This window comes from Oncorhynchus tshawytscha, linkage group LG05 (genome assembly GCF_018296145.1).
Source record: "Oncorhynchus tshawytscha isolate Ot180627B linkage group LG05, Otsh_v2.0, whole genome shotgun sequence".
Lineage (NCBI taxonomy): Eukaryota > Metazoa > Chordata > Actinopteri > Salmoniformes > Salmonidae > Oncorhynchus > Oncorhynchus tshawytscha.
Genome location: NC_056433.1, coordinates 17,384,111 through 17,401,110, shown reverse-complemented (window position 1 = coordinate 17,401,110; position 17,000 = coordinate 17,384,111). Strand labels below are relative to the sequence as shown.

The following is a 17,000-nucleotide window of genomic DNA, read 5'->3' as shown; positions in this document are numbered from 1 at the left end:
ATTATAAACTGGTTACCAACATAATTAGAGCAGTAAAATGAAATGTTTTGTCTTAGCCATGGTATACGGTGTGATATACCATGGCTGTCAGCCAATCAGCATTTAGGGCTCGAACCACCCAGTATATAATTACATTTATAACATAAATATACAGAAATAATACTCGTATCTGTTTAACAGGGATGTGCTTGAAAATACAAAAAATGAGAAATAGAGACAGAACCTGTCTTTACAGTGAGTGAATTCAATTGGAATAAAAAGCTTTACTCATAGCTTTAACTTCATTCAGGATGAAAAGCTATACAGTGTCGGAAAGAGCGATATTATAAACTGAGTGGTTTGAGCCCTGAATGCTGATTGGCTGACAGCCGTGGTATATCAAACCGTATACCGCAGGTATGACAAAACATGTACTTTAACTGCTCTAATTACGTTGGTAACCAGTTTATAATAGCAATAAGGCACCTTGGGGGTTTGGGGTATATGGCCAATATACCACAGCTAAGAGCTGTATCCAGGCACTCGGCGTTGCGTCGCGCATAAGCACAGCCCTTAGCCATGATATATCGGCCATATACCACAACCCCCCGTGCCTTATTACTTAAATATACACCTTGATGACTGTCTGCAAATTCTTCTTGGCGTTACTCTGTTGCACCCTCTTGGACACAGCTGTGTAATACTTTCGTCTTGACTGATATCGAAAGCTGTTGTGATATTAGAGTGCAGCTTTGTAGAATATGTCTGTGTTTCGCAGTGTGCTGGTCTGAGTATTTGACCATTTAGATAAGGTTCCCTAAGATTTTAGTTAGATCCGTATACAGTCATACACAGACAACTAAAACATGCACCCAAATATTAATACACACACAATGTATGTCCAATGGCATCTGTTCCCCGGGCGCCGATGACGTGGATGTCGATTAAGGCAGCCCCCCGCACCTCTCTGATTCAGAGGGGTTGGGTTAGATGTGGAAGATACATTTCAGTTGAATGCATTCAGTTGTACACTTGACTAGGTATCCCCCTTTCCTTATGTAAGGAAGGAGTGTAGAGCAGTTGTACACCTGACTAGGTATCCCCCTTTCCTTATGTAAGGAAGGAGTGTAGAGCAGTTGTACACCTGACTAGGTATCCCCCTTTCCTTATGTAAGGAAGGAGTGTAGAGCAGTTGTACACCTGACTAGGTATCCCCCTTTCCTTATGTAAGGAAGGAGTGTAGAGCAGTTGTAATTGTTGTTTGTGAGGTTCTTCTTCCACTTTGGCTTTTCTCTGATTCATATGCTATCACTGAATTGGAACAATATACATCAGTCTCCATTATCAGGTACAAAACAGGAAACACATTTGTCAAATCATATACAATTCCTACCCAATAAATGTACCTTTTCTTTCTCGTTTTTGACGTAAAAGTGGAAAGCATAATGGTCCACCAGAAAAGCACACTCTCATTAGGCTACACTTTGACAATGTGGGGGAAAATGGATTGAAATTCATAAAGTTTCTATTGTCCTCGGCCCATCAAAGCTATACCAACAGATATCTTTCAATGTCTGTTGTTAGATGGCCTTATAATGCTATTAGGATTAATATCGATGTTATTCTTTGGATAGCAATGAGTGCATAGCCTATTTCTGGTTTGTACTGTACGTACAATAATTCATCATTGTTTATTCTCTACCTAGAGCCCAAGATTGATATACAGTAAAGGTTGGCGGATGCAGATAGAAGCCCACTGGGCACAGACATTATTTCAACATCTAGTTTTGATATACATTTGGTTGAGTTGTCGACTTATGTAAATGCAAAACGTTTACCATGTCATTGGATTTAGGTTCAAAGCTGGGTGAAAAAATGTGCAAATCCAATCAGTTTTCCACATTGATTCATTGTCATCACATTGAATTGTTTTGTTGAAATTACATGGAAAGAACATTGATGCAACCAGTTTTTGCCCAGTGGGAGGTGATACAAAGTAATGAGGGGTTTTTAATGTAGCTCCTTACGCTGGTCAATTGCCAGTCCAGACCTCTTAGCTCTCTAGTCCTGAGAGAGCTACTCCATGCTTGCTATGCTGTATGGGGTGTTACTATGGTGACCGATGGTTGAAAGTAGTACATGGTCGGGTCATCTCTACAGTTACCCCAAGCATTACGGGTCAAATAAGCTTGTTGTGTGTCATCATCTCATTCACACAGAGATTTGTCTGGTTGACCTAAACCAGGACTAGTCATTGGTCTTGTATATCGTCTCAGGGTGCCAAGCATTTTATTTCTCCATTTCTGAATCTGTAGCAGACTTTTGTACTGTAGCTGGTTTCTGGCTGTGTTTGAGTGTCTGAAAGTTTAGCTCACTTCTAACCTCTGGTCTTATACTCCTGAAGCTAATTTCTACAAATGCGGAATAATAAGCTTTGCACAATACAGATCAAAGTCATTAAGAGCTGCAGAGAGAGTACTCAATACATTGGAGTAAACATACATATATATTTGAATTCTGTTTTGGTAGTAAATACATTTTTTTTCTCTCTCTCAAGTTCCTTTACCTCTGCAGTTTTTTACAAGCCAAAACTCAAAAAACAGTAATGTTATTTGATTTGTTAGCTGGCTATGGTAATTAGTTGGTGGATATTTGTTGGAAAGCTAGATGCATTGAATTCATTATCTTTTTCAGAGGCTTTTGTGCTGTATTCATTTCTCGTTTTGTTTCACTGTTTTGTTTGTTTTAGTTGTTTTTGTGTGCTGCTTTGAAAGAAAAAACACTGTCTCTCCAACTCCAAAGGTTGTTCTTTTGAAAAGATGAACAAAGCTTGCCTTTTTCACAAATTGCTCAACTTTATAATATAATATACTGGTATCCTGATTGAATGCACAAGCTGAGATCATTTTAGGAGTAAAAGAAACGTTTGATATGTTTACAAAACGGTATCACATGTCATGATGTGTTTATTACATTTGCCATGTAAATAGAAATTGTTAGGTTAAAATTGGACTGAAGGTTAGTTTTCTGTAAACAAAAAAATGATGTGTTTTCTCAACTTGTCTTTTCATTCAACTGGGGATGTTTCAGAGTTACATGGATACAAGTGCACCTCCAATTTTTGCCTTAGAACTTGCAGAGGCCATAGTTCACATTCAAGTGAAGTGAGTGTATGCAGGGGCCTACGCCCCCCCCCCATCCCCGAGTCACACCCAGTGCGCACACTTATCTACCTGTGAAATCCTTCATACCTCTCATTACTGGTCAATGACTGTATCAGCAAACTTCATCAGGTGTTTTTTCTACATGCTTTTTACACAGATTATATGGATTATTGTATTAGTAGATTTTGGTTCATTATTTTTAATGTAAAAGCTCTTTTACATAATTTCTTCTCTCGTTTTTCTAGAACAGTTTTTTGTTAATATTGTCAATTTGAAATAGCTGTAATTTGCTTATTCTCTATTAAGAGTTCTTACCCTTTTCATTTTGAAATGCTACACGACCCTAATGAATTAAAATGACTTATTAACCATTTTAAACACGGTATTGTGCAAACCCCATTTTCATTCATTTCAATTGCTAGCGTTATATAAATGACATTTTTGTCTAGACACCATTTCTGTTTATGAAATAAAGAAACATATCATGTGCATTATTTGGTCATTTTTATATCTGCAAATGCAAAGACATTTGGTTTCCTTCATCATATATATAACACTGTAAAACAGTATGTCATACAATTTTATACAATCATACTTGTACTGTACACTGAGTGCACAAAACATGAAGAAAACCTTCCTAATATTGAGTTGGCTGGATGTCCTTGGGGTGGTGGACCGTTCTTGAGACACATGGGGAAACTGTTGAGCGTGAAAAACCCAGCAACGATATCAAGCAAGATGACAAGTGTTGAAGATAATGTATTTAATAGAAAAAACATCCATAAAACGGTTCATTAATAAATTCACATTTAGTTGAATTTGAAGAGCCATTCTATCTCCAACTTTATCATCATTCTGTACAGTAAACAATATCAAAGTGCTTCCAAAAATCATTCTTACATTTTGAGATAAAATATTTTGTATAGTGGAGGTCATATCCCAGTGTTTTAAGTGTATTAGCGATCACAAGCCATGAATCTTTTAAAATTTAAGAATTTCCTTAGAAGGCCAATGTCTCATCATATGAACATGCTCACTTTAAGTCAAACGTCATTTTAATGTGCTTTCACTCATAAATTCCACAAAAATGATCTGAAATGTGATACCGCAAAGATAGCATGTGACAAATAAAAAAATAGAAATTAGAATACCCATGCCAACATAATTGTACTAAAGCATTCACTTCTCGTCCACAATAGAGACATAGTAATGGCGTCTTTTTGTAGGAACTAACTCCAACATGGCTCGTTGGCCAAAGCCTTTTGGAAAAACATTTTGTTGTTGTTGTTGAGGCATTTTGGATAAATGCCCGAAAATAAGGTCTGTATTAAACACAAGCTTAGTAGGTCTAAAATGTTTTGTTCTATGAGATCATCTTCAACAGCTGTCACTTTTTGTGAATTTCAAAGCATTTATGTAATCAAAACGAGCACATAAAGGGTTCATAATTCATAAAGGTCATGTTAACTGACTGATATTATCTCATAGAACAAAAACGTAGAAGAGCTACGAAGACCTTATTTTCGGTGTTCATCCTAAAGCCCCATTCTTTCCTTATTCAATTCCCCCATAGGAATGGCTGAACGAAACAGTGCTAACTAATTTTCCAGTTTTTAGGATTACAAACTTGCGAGCTCTATACATATGTTATTATGAATACAATTAGGCAATTAGAAGGAAGTGTCGCTTTGCGATCAGGGTCCCCACCAAAATCCTTCTGGTCCCTCAGCCAGTTCTCACTTTTTCATGATTGAAGACAGTTCCAGAATCATGCTCTGAAAGAGTGAAAACATGCAGTTATTTCATCTGAATCTTTAGAAATACATGATGAGAATCATACAATACATCCTCAATTTTGAAGAACATGTTGCATAATGGCTGTAGTTACCATTGACATTCTTCGTCCACTGGCTGGAGGCGGGGTCATAGGTGGGCTCTCTCCTTGGGCGATACGCTTGGCCTCTGTGTCCGCCCCACTCCCGGAGTTCGGGCTATCAGAAGGACTGGCCAGGTTGGTCTGAGAGAGTCCCCGGGACATGAAACTAGCCTTCCTCGCCGTGGGATAGTGGTCACTGTCAGGTGAATCACTCATGTCACTGAAGTCTTGCAGAGCGCTGACCCGGCTCTGTTTGCGCAGCTGGTTCTGCAGGGCTGCTGGTATCTCCATATGGCTGGCCAGGAGTGAAGGAGGTGGCTGTGCTCCGTTGTGCCTAGTTTGGCCTGAGCCTTTAGGCCTGTTGGAGTCATCACTGCTGCATGAGTGGTTCCTCTGGTCCAGGGTGTAGCAGCGCTCCACGGCCCCCAGCTGTCTAGGGTACTGCTCTGAACCGTTGGTGCCACCACCATCGTTGTGAGGAGCTACTGAAGGCATGTACAAGGGGACAGCATCCATTGTGCAAGATGTCTGAGTGAACTGCATCATCTTTTGGGGAGATGAGTTTGTAAGGACACACACCTGCTGGACCATGGAGTTTTTCTTGGACCTGTATACTATGCTGTCATCATCTGCACCTTTATTTCCATACAGACTTTGTTTGACTTTCTTCACTCCCAGGTGGAATATCTCGAGGAGATTCAAGAACAAAGAAACCCCAGCGATGACGAGCATGAAGATCATGAAAATGTTCTTCTCAGTTGGTCTGGACACAAAGCAATCCACACTGTTTGGGCAAGGCAATCTCTCACATTTGTACAAAGGATCCAGCCCAATGCCATAGAGTACATATTGTCCGACTATGAAGCCAACCTCCACCACCGACCTCGTCAAGATATGGAAAACATATGTGCGCAGCAAGGAGCCCCTGAGTGGAGCTTTCCTTACTCTCTTCTGTTCCTCCAGCTTCCTCAGCTCCCTCTCTATCCTCTGTCTGTCTTCATGAACGGGCTCAGCGCCCTCTAGCTCTGCTTTCAGGAAAGCTTTTTTTTTGTGTCTTTCTTTTTCAAGGGCCCTCAAACGGTACAGTGCATGTCCCATGTACACCAGAGAGGGAGAGGACACAAAAATTATTTGTAACACCCAGTATCGGATAAGAGAAATGGGGAATGCATCGTCGTAGCACACATTCTTACACCCAGGCTGGTCCGTGTTGCACACAAACTCACTCTGCTCATCGTCCCAAACATCCTCTGCTGCCACACCAAGTACGAGCATCCGGAATATGAAAAGGATGGTTAGCCAGATTTTTCCCACAATGGTTGAATGAATATGTACCTCTTCTAAGATACTCCCCAACAAGTTCCAATCCCCCATCTTCTATTTCACATATCCTTATGCTGTAAAAAAAAAAATAATAATAATAATAAAAATTGAACATAAACTTCCACGGGGCCATAGTATAACATAAATATCTTACAGTATAAGCAATTATTTCATAAAGGTTTACTGTGTATATTTTTCATGATTGCAAAACAATTGCTTTTTACTAAATTGATTGATCCAAGAAGGCAAAATAAAATAAAACATCTCAAAGGATTTAAGAGTTAGAATTAACTTACATTTCAACTAGGTTGTGTGTTCCACTTGCTTCAGAAAGAGCGGATTATTTGGTAGAATTAAACTTTTGTTTCCACCGATTGAAGAGATAGGCAACCCATCTCTGAGCATAGCTACAGTGAGTGTCTCTCCAATCTGTTGCAAGCAGGACTCATAAAATGCGAGGATCGATCCACCAAACGACTGGACAATGGCCTGGGGCTAGTTTTACCACACAATTGTTGACAGCAGGACACCACACAGACACAGTAGGACATGTTACCAATACTGCCAACCATCTCATGGCCAAGCTCTGGACATCAATACATGTCAAATGCGTGCCATTTAAACTTTTCAAATATTTGTACTATAGGTTGTGATTATGTTTGGATATGATATAAATCTGCATGTGTAGTACAACTAATTGTACTCAACTGACCAAGTCAAAGGGACCAATCAATTGGGCCAGACAGAATGATCAATGAGTCATGTCCCAAGTTAACTATTTCAGGTATTGGACTAGTCTCACCAAGCCTGCTGACCAAGTTCTGTTAATGTAATGAATTCCATCCTTATCAGATGACACAATTTGAACAAATTCACATTGTTGCCATTGATATTTAGGAGGCCATTTAGATTCCTGAAAATTAGTTAACCATTTAATAATTTTCAGTTATTAGAAACAGGAAAATAAATCCTTAGGGAATGTATGAAACACTTAATTGTACAGTGCATGGTACCGTGTGGTTGCAATAGCCACCATTAATAATACACCCAAATGAGATTCTAAACTCATGATCCCATTCCATTACCATGAAAGAGAATGTGTCCTTACAATCACTCTGAAATAAAGTTGAATGAAGTTAGAGGTTATAGCAGTGGTGAGCTAAGGCAAGTAAACCCTTAGGCAGTGACTTCAATTCCCATAATAGTTTCTGGATATGTATATTAGAGCATGTACTACTTTGAAACATTGCCCTCCAGAAGGATTCATTATTAATGAACTCTCCCATGACAGCTATAACTGTGAGAATAGGTGTGTTGAACTATGAGCATTAAGCTTTTCGTTTTAGCTGGAAGATATGCTGCTCTTTTCTATAAAACCTCAGCAGCAGTTCAGAATGTGTCTAAAATATGCTGTATTCATTTGGGTGGTAAGTTAAAGTGAAGTTATTGAATTTGTGTGAAATAGAACATTTTCATTAATCAAAACCATGTTAAATAAATAAACTTTATTTTCAAAACCAAAATATGTACAATATAGGCTACACAATGTATATTTCTTAACCATGTCACTTATTCACAATCATCCAAAACCAAAATCAACCAAATAAAAATCTAAGCAGTCAAGAAATGTGTACTTGGTCAAATCCTTCATTTCTATAAACGTAAGACCTTGAATCATACCTAAAATGGAACATATGTGGCTTATTTTTTCATTTAACTGAACATCTTTAAGTCAATGCAATATATAATACAGTAAAATGCACTTTCTGCCATGTGACAGAGTAAAGGTCACTTTTAATTGTAGTTCCAATCTTTATTTCCAAACACTCCCAGATTATGTTGAAGTAGAAAAGCACACGTAACTTTAGTACAAATTTTGTACAAGCAGCACAGGCTGCAATGCTCCATAAAAGCATTAGAGGTCATTCACCATTCTGTTATTTACAACTAAAATTGGTTAATTACTTGATTAAATGTATGATTGCAGAAGTGTTTAACTCCTCATATGGTATAACCTTGCTAAGGCATATTAAGAGTTGTGAAGTTGAGATGGGATATTGCCCAGGATCAATATGGTAGATTAAACACAAAAAGGGAAGGGAAAAAATGCAGTGCATTTAAGTCTGCTAAATCAACAGACGTATCAAAACAGTTTATACAAGTTGTATTCATTTTGGCTGTGGGGCGATAATATTGAATATTGACGCCTGTGTGGATTTTACCTCATGGATATTCAGATCCTTACTGACCACAGCACAAAAACACATTTCAGTTGGAGTTCTAGTTGACTGTGTTCATTAGTTCCAAGTCCATTAATTACAGGCATCACATTCAGATCTGCTTCCACTCATTCATCAAATGGGACATTCAAGTCTTGACCTTGAAACGTCTGAGAGTATAAGGAGCCTGGTAAGTGAAATCTTCATCGAATAAAAAAAACATTCAGAAGTCAGTTTGCCATCTTCTCCTTCTTCTTAAAAAGCTTCATCAGTTGGGAAAATCGCTTCGCAATCTAAAGATTAAAAATAAACAGAACTGACATCAATGCTCAGCATTAACTACTAGTATCTTATATCAAAAACATAAAATGTCATTATCAAAAAGAAACTCCAGTGGCATAATGGCCACGGCCTCCGGTGCACATGTACTGCTGCAGCATGTGTTCGAATCCGGCCCACTGCTATTTCAGCACACTCTCTCCTCTCTCTATTAAATAAACATGCAAAATATACTTCAAAAACTGTAAAGAAAAAAAAAACGCTCTATGAATATACAGAACTGGGTTACAATTCAAAAGGGTTCATATAAAAAGGTTTGGAATTACATTAACGGTTTTTAAATATTTGTAAATGCATTATAAACCATTAATAAATGGGTTATAACAAATTGATCAAAATAGTGCCATAGCCTGTTAGTGTTTGCCAAGCAGTGAGACACTATTTACCTCGGGGTATTAACCATTTATAAATGCACTTACAAACTCAGATAATATTGAACCCTTATGCATCATCATGCAACCTTATTTTCAAATGGTTGGACAGTTAAACAATAGTTATTTTCTCACTTTTTGGTGTGATACATTGTTGTTCTGTCCCAGGAACAGAAATGGTTGGCTTTCACACCAATGGTCAACTCCCATGATGTGTCATGCCCCACATTTGAAACAATGATGATGGATTGGTACACTTATTTATTCCAGGAATGAAGGCCTCGTCAGAACATCTCAAGCCATATTATTGGTTCGCTGGTTTCGGAGAACTGCCCAATTTTGTGAGATCTGCCCATCTGTGAAACACACTTATAAAGACAACATGGGACATGCCCAGAATGTGTTGACACTGACATTACAGTGCGTCGTGTGCAAAGCCCAGGAAAATATTGCGCGAAATAAAACTGTTCACAAGATGGAAATGACGACAGAGAGAGGATAAATTATCTATGCAATTAGTTTCACGTTTTGATACAGAAGTTCTGCTGGATGATTTAGCAAACTGCTCAGCTAGCAAAGTAGCTAGCTATCTTGCTAGCACGTCTGTCCTAGCTAGCTAGGAAATGTTAGCTAGTTAGCATTAGGTAAAACGTTCTGCTAGACGATTTAGGACAAGATAATATTTGGCATAATATAGTTAGCTAGCTAAGTAGGTCACGCTTGATGGATAGTTAGCTTCGCTATAGCAGGCAAACTGTAGCCGCTAGCTAACATCAACTTGGCAGAATTTCCCTGGAATTTGTTTAGCTAGCGTTTTTGGATTAACACGCTAGTTAGCGAGTTGTCCCTAGCTAGGTAGATGATAAATGAGCTAGCTTGCATCCTTTGTCAGCACACATGGCTCCAATTGTAAAGCTGCAATATGCAATTTTTGGGGAGATTTGGGCGACCCAGGCTTGTCCGTGTTGCATACAAACTCACTGCTCATCGTCCCAAACATCCTCTGCTGCCACACCAAGTACGAGCATCCGGAATATGAAAAGGATGGTTAGCCAGATTTTCCCCCACAATGGTTCAATGAATATGTACCTCTTCTAAGATACTCTCCCCAACAAGTTCCAATCCCCCATTGAAAGCAAGTCTAAGAAGCTGTATATCGGAGGTCATTTTATGATTCCTGTTCTTAAGTTTCATTTTCGCGTCTTTTACTTTCGGTTTTGTACACCAACTTCAAAACAGCTGAAAATAAAATGTTTGGGTTTTTGAAATATATTTCACAGCGGTTTAGATGGTACAATTATTCTCTACACTATACATTGTATGCTTTGTCACAAACAGATATTAGGCTAACTATTAGAATTTTAGCAACCAGGTAATGGCGTTGTGATTTCTGCATATTGCACTTAAGACTAATTTACTATTAGCTAGTGTATTAGCAACATTTTTGATAACACCTTTAATCTGTGGAAGTTAGATATTAGTGTTAGCAAGTAATGTTAAACACTAGCTAGCTATTATAATAATAAAAAAATATATAATATATATACACAAATCAGGGGGTAGATCAGCTTCAAAATTACAGATAGATTGTGGCTTCCATCAATGTAATAGTGTGCATTATTTCCAATCCAACATTATAATTATATCTTTTTAAAATAGATGTTATTTTATTATTTTCCCCTAACGCTACCACCCCACCCTTAACTGGAGTAAACTAAATGGACAACACTTAGGCTTCTACTTCCAGCTTATACATACATTTCACAGACACAGTATATTTTACAATAGTTATCTTTTGTTTGTTTTTAGTCCCATCCTTCAGCTCCACTCAACCCGTTCCATCGATCTATGAACACCATCCAGTTGATTTCTAGTTTCCATATATATATATAAAAAAACTTTGCTGTTTTACAAAGGTTCTGAACCTTTCTATTCTCATAGATTCTACATACTGTAAATTAAAGAAACATTGCTAAAAGTATTATTCAATTAATTGACTATGACTTTTTAAAAATCACCCAGCAGTGCTATTTGCAGAGTTAGCTCCAGGTAAAAGTTGCAATTCTTCAGCGGTTCCTGAACCTGCAACCAAAAACAAAATGGTGCCGACAGAGATGATCGCTTCCGAGTCCTTAGGAAACTATGCAGTATTTTGTTATGTATTATTTCTTACATTGTTACCCCAGGAAATCTTAGATCTTATTACATACAGCCGGGAAGAACTATTGAATATAAGAGTGACGTCAACTTACCAACATTACGACAAGGAATACGACTTTCTCGAAGCGGATCCTGTGTTTGGACCACCACCCAGGATAATGGATCTAATCCCAGAAGCCGACCCAAAACAAGAAGGGGCAGCCTCCTGGTCAGGCTCCGTAGACGTGCACGTCGCCCACTGCTCCCGAGTATATTACTCGCCAATCTCCAGTCTCTTGACAACAAGGTAGATGAAATTCGAGCAAGGGTTGCCTTCCAGAGAGACCGAGATTGTAACATTCTCTGTTTCACAGGTACATGGCTCTCTCAGGATATGTTGTCGGAATCGGTTCAGCCACCGGGCTTCTCTGTGCATCGCGCCAACAAAGAGTGTATGCAGGAGTGTATGCGTCATGATTAATGGCTCATGGTGTAATCATAAAAACATACAGGAACTCAAGTCCTTCTATTCACCCGACCTAGAATTCCTTACAATCAAATGCCGGCCATATTACTTCCCAAAGAGAATTCTCATCAGTTATCGTCACAGCTGTGTACATTCCCCCTCAAATAGACACCAAGACAGCCCTTCCTGGAACTTCACTGGACTCTATGTAAACTGGAAACCATATATCCTGAAGCTGCATTTATTGTAGCTGTGGATTTTAACAAAGCAAATTTGAGAACAAGGATACCTAAATTCTATAAGCATATTGATTGCACTACGCGCAGGTGTAAAACATTCAATCACTGCTACTAACTTCCGCAATGCATACAAAGCCCTCCCTTCGGCAAATCCAACCACGACGCTATCTTGCTCCTATAGGCAGAAACTCAAACAGGATGTACCAATGACTAGAACCATTCAAGACTGGTCAGACCGATCAGAATCCACGCTTCAAGATTGTTTTGATCACGCGGACTGGGATATGTTCCGGTCAGCCTCAGATATCATCGATCTATCCGCTGACTCAATGAGTGAGTTTATAAAGAAGTGCATTTGAGATGTTGTACCCACTGACTATTAGAACCTATCCTAACCAGACACCGTGGATTGATGGCGGAATTCGTGCAAAACTGAAAGCACAAACCACCGCATTTAACCTTGAAGAGGTTTGCGAATATGCCTGAAAATTAACAGTGTAGTTATTCCCTCCGCAAGGCATTCAAACAAGAGAAATGCCAGTACAGAGACAAAGTAGAGTCGGAATTCAACGGTTCAGACACGAGATGAATGTGGCAGGGTCTACAGGAAATCAGAGACTACAAAAAGTAAAACAGCCATGTCACGGACAACGATGTCACGCTTCCAGACAAACTAAACACCTTCTTTGCCCGCTTTGAGGATAATACAGCACCACCATCACGGCCAGCTAAAAAGGACTGCACGCCTCAAATTAAATCTTTTAGTTTGCAGACGACCCAACAGTAGTGGGCATGATTACCAACAACAACGAGACAGCCTACAGGAAGGATGGGAGGTCATTCGGAGTGTGGTGTCAGGAAAACAACCTCACTCAACGTCAACAAAACAAAATGATCGAGGACTTCAGGAAACAGAAGAGGGAGCACCCCCCTATCCACATCGAAGGGACAGTAGTGGAGAAGGTGGAGAATTCCTTGGCGTACACATCACAGACAACCTGAAAATGGTCCACTCACACACACAGTGTGGTGAAGAAGGCGCAACAGCGCCTCTTCAACCTCAGGGGGCTGAAGAAATTTGGCTTGTCACCCAAAACCCTGACAAACTTTTACATATGCACAATTGAGAGTATACTGTCGGGCTGGACTACAGCCTGGTACCGCAACTGCACCGCCCTCAACCACAAGGCTCCCCAGAAGGTGGTGCGGTCTGCACAACACATCACCCGGGGCAAACTACCTGCCCTCCATGACACCTACAGCATCCGATGTCACAGGAAGGCCAACAAGATCATCAAGATCAGACAGCAAGGTCAGTACAGGTGCATCAAAGCTGGGACCTTAGAGACTGAAAAACAGCTTCTCTCTCAAGGCCATCAGACTACTAAACAGCAATCACTAAGTCAGAGAGGCTGCTGTCTACATTGAGACCCAATCACTGGCCACTATAATAAATAGATCAGTTACTTTCAACAATACCACTTAAATGTTTACATATCTTCCATTACTCATATCATATGTGCAGTTGAAGTCAGACGTTTACATACACCTTAGAGAAATACATTTAAACTCAGTTTTTCACAATTTCTGACATTTAATTCAAGTAAAATTCTGTGTCTTAGGTCAGTTAGGATCACCACTTTATTTTAAGAATGTGAAATGTCAGAATAATAGTAGAGATTTATTTAAGCTATTAATTATTAAGCTATTAATTACTTCATCACATTGTCAGTGGGTCGGAAGTTTACATACACTCAATTAGTATTTGGTAGCATTGCCTTTAAATTGTTTAACTAGAGTCAAACGTTTTGGGTAGCCTTCCACAAGCTTCCCACATTAAGTTGGGTGAATGTTGGCCCATTCCTTCTGATGGAGCTGGTGTAAGGTTTGTAGGCCACCTTGCTCGCACACACCTTTTTCAGTTCTGCCCACAAATTTTCTATAGGATTGAGGTCAGGGCTTTGTGATGGCCACTCCAATACCTTGACTTTGTTGTCCTTAAGCCATTTTGCCACAACTTTAGAAGTATGCTTGGGGTCATTGTCCATTTGTGACCAAGCTTTAACTTCCTGACCGATGTCTTGAGATGTTGCTTCAATATATCCACAGAATTTTCCTCCCTAATGAAGCCATCTATTTTGTGAAGTGCACCAGTCCCTCCTGCAGCAAAGCACCCCAACAACATGATAATGCCACCCCCGTGCTTCACGGTTAGGATTGTGTTCTTCAGCTTGCAAGCCTCCCCCTTTTCCCTCCAAACATAACAATGGTCATTATGGCCAAACGGCTCTATTTTTGTTTCATCAGACCAGAGGACATTTCGCCAAAAAGTGCAATCTTTGTCCCCATGTGCAGTTGCAAACCGTAGTCTGGCTTTTTTATGGCGGTTTTGGAGCAGTGGCTTCTTCCTTGCTGAGCGGCCTTCCAGGTTATGTCGATATAGGACTCGTTTTACTGTGGCTATAGATACTTTTTTCCCCGGTTTCCTCCAACATCTTCACAAGGTCCTTGCTGTTGTTCTGGGATTGATTTGCTCTTTTCGCACCAAAGTACGTTCATCTCTAGGAGACAGAACGCGTCTCCTTCCTGGGCGGTATGATGGCTGCGTGGTCCAATGGTGGTTATACTTGCGTACTATTGTTTGTAGAGATGAACGTGGTACCTTCAGGCGTTTGGAAATTGCTCCCAAGGATGAACCAGACTTGTGGAGGTCTACGATTCTTTTTCTGAGGTCTTGGCTGATTTCTTTTGATTTCTCCATGATGTCAAGCAAAGAGGCACTGAGTTTGAAGGTAGGCCTTGAGATACATCCACAGGTAAACCTCCAATTGACTCACATTATGTCAATTAGCCTATGAGAAGCTTCTAAAGCCATGCCATCATTTTTGGAATTTTCCAAGCTGTTTAAAAGCACAGTCAACTTGGTGTATGTAAACTTCTGACCCACTAGAATTTTGATAAATTAATTCTAAGTTAAATAATCTGTCTGTAAACAATTGTTGGAAAAATTACTTGTGTCATGCACAAAGTAGATGTCCTAACAGACTTGCCAAAACTATAGTTGGTTAACAATACATTTGTGGAGTGGTTGAAAAACGAGTTTCAATGACTCCAACCTAAGTGTATGTAAACTTCCAATTTCAACTGTATTTTCTACTATCTATTACACCTTGCCTATGCCGCTCGACCATCACTCATCCATATATTTATATGTACATATTCTCATTCACCCCTTTAGATGTGTGTATTAGGTAGTTGTTGGGAAATTGTTAGATTACTTGTTAAATATTACTGCTCTCTAGAAGCACAAGCATTTTGCTAAACTCACATTAACATCTGCTAACCATGTGTATGTGACCAATAAAATTTGGACAGTACCAAAACAAAATGATTTAATGAGTGTCTCTTTGCAGCAAAATCTGCAGAGTTGGGATGGTTGTATCCCCCATATAACATTATATTGGTTGCAAGAATGTTGTATAATAAGTTCTGAATCCAGTGTCGTTTTGTGTATTAGTTCATCGAATTTATTTATTTTACCTTTATTTAACCAGGTAGGCAAGTTGAGAACAAGTTCTCATTTACAATTGCGACCTGGCCAAGATAAAGCAAAGCAGTTTGACAGATACAACGACACAGAGTTACACATGGAGTAAAACAAACATACAGTCAATAATACAGTATAAACAAGTCTATATACAATGTGAGCAAATGAGGTGAAAGGGAGGTAAAGGCAAAAAAGGCCATGGTGGCAAAGTAAATACAATATAGCAAGTAAAACACTGGAATGGTAGTTTTGCAATGGAAGAATGTGCAAAGTAGAAATAAAAATAATGGGGTGCAAAGGAGCAAAATAAATAAATAAATTAAATACAGTTGGGAAAAGAGGTAGTTGTTTGGGCTAAATTATAGGTGGGCTATGTACAGGTGCAGTAATCTGTGAGCTGCTCTGACAGTTGGTGCTTAAAGCTAGTGAGGGAGATAAGTGTTTCCAGTTTCAGAGATTTTTGTAGTTCGTTCCAGTCATTGGCAGCAGAGAACTGGAAGGAGAGGCGGCCAAAGAAAGAATTGGTTTTGGGGGTGACTAGAGAGATATACCTGCTGGAGCGTGTGCTACAGGTGGGAGATGCTATGGTGACCAGCGAGCTGAGATAAGGGGGACTTTACCTAGCAGGGTCTTGTAGATGACATGGAGCCAGTGGGTTTGGCGACGAGTATGAAGCGAGGGCCAGCCAACGAGAGCGTACAGGTCGCAATGGTGGGTAGTATATGGGGCTTTGGTGACAAAACGGATTGCACTGTGATAGACTGCATCCAATTTGTTGAGTAGGGTATTGGAGGCTATTTTGTAAATGACATCGCCAAAGTCGAGGATTGGTAGGATGGTCAGTTTTACAAGGGTATGTTTGGCAGCATGAGTGAAGGATGCTTTGTTGCGAAATAGGAAGCCAATTCTAGATTTAACTTTGGATTGGAGATGTTTGATATGGGTCTGGAAGGAGAGTTTACAGTCTAACCAGACACCTAAGTATTTGTAGTTGTCCACGTATTCTAAGTCAGAGCCGTCCAGAGTAGTGACGTTGGACAGGCGGGTAGGTGCAGGTAGCGATCGGTTGAAGAGCATGCATTTAGTTTTACTTGTATTTAAGAGCAATTGGAGGCCACAGAAGGAGAGTTGTATGGCATTGAAGCTTGCCTGGAGGGTTGTTAACACAGAAAGAAGGGCCGGAAGTCCAAAGACTTCAAAGACTTCCACGGAAGTCCAAAGACTCCAAAGAAGGGCCGGAAGTATACAGAATGGTGTCGGTACATCGAAAATCTCTTCCCAACTACTTTGCAATCTATATGGCACAGCCGTTTTTTTTTGTTTTTTTTTCCCTTTATT

At 39.6% G+C, this 17,000-nt stretch overlaps 2 protein-coding genes and 1 long non-coding RNA gene across 6 annotated transcripts in view; 1 reads left to right on the top strand and 2 right to left on the bottom strand.

The window, feature by feature from the left end:
- The first annotated feature begins 21 nt into the window (after positions 1-21).
- On the top strand, positions 22-3,632 carry LOC121846492. Its single transcript, XR_006083370.1, has 2 exons — positions 22-1,019; positions 1,076-3,632. It is a non-coding gene; the product is annotated as an uncharacterized LOC121846492 (long non-coding RNA).
- Positions 3,633-3,891: 259 nt separating this feature from the next.
- On the bottom strand, positions 3,892-7,775 carry LOC112250045 (gap junction alpha-10 protein-like). The gene is made up of 3 exons (XM_042321595.1): positions 6,639-7,775; positions 5,032-6,416; positions 3,892-4,918 (listed from the first exon to the last, which is right to left on the bottom strand). The coding sequence occupies exons 2-3, from the start codon at positions 6,391-6,393 to the stop codon at positions 4,880-4,882; spliced, it is 1,401 nt and encodes a 466-aa protein (XP_042177529.1). The 5' UTR covers positions 6,394-6,416; positions 6,639-7,775; the 3' UTR covers positions 3,892-4,879.
- Positions 7,776-7,827: 52 nt separating this feature from the next.
- LOC112250044 (CASP8-associated protein 2) overlaps positions 7,828-17,000 on the bottom strand; it is a 30,675-nt gene continuing 21,502 nt past the window's right edge. For 3 of the 4 annotated variants that reach the window (XM_024419875.2, XM_024419873.2, XM_024419876.2), the window contains one exon: positions 7,828-8,854. In XM_024419875.2, the coding sequence (XP_024275643.2) occupies positions 8,792-8,854 (63 nt within the window). In that variant the 3' untranslated portion in view covers positions 7,828-8,791. The other variant, XM_024419874.2, reaches the window with a different exon arrangement.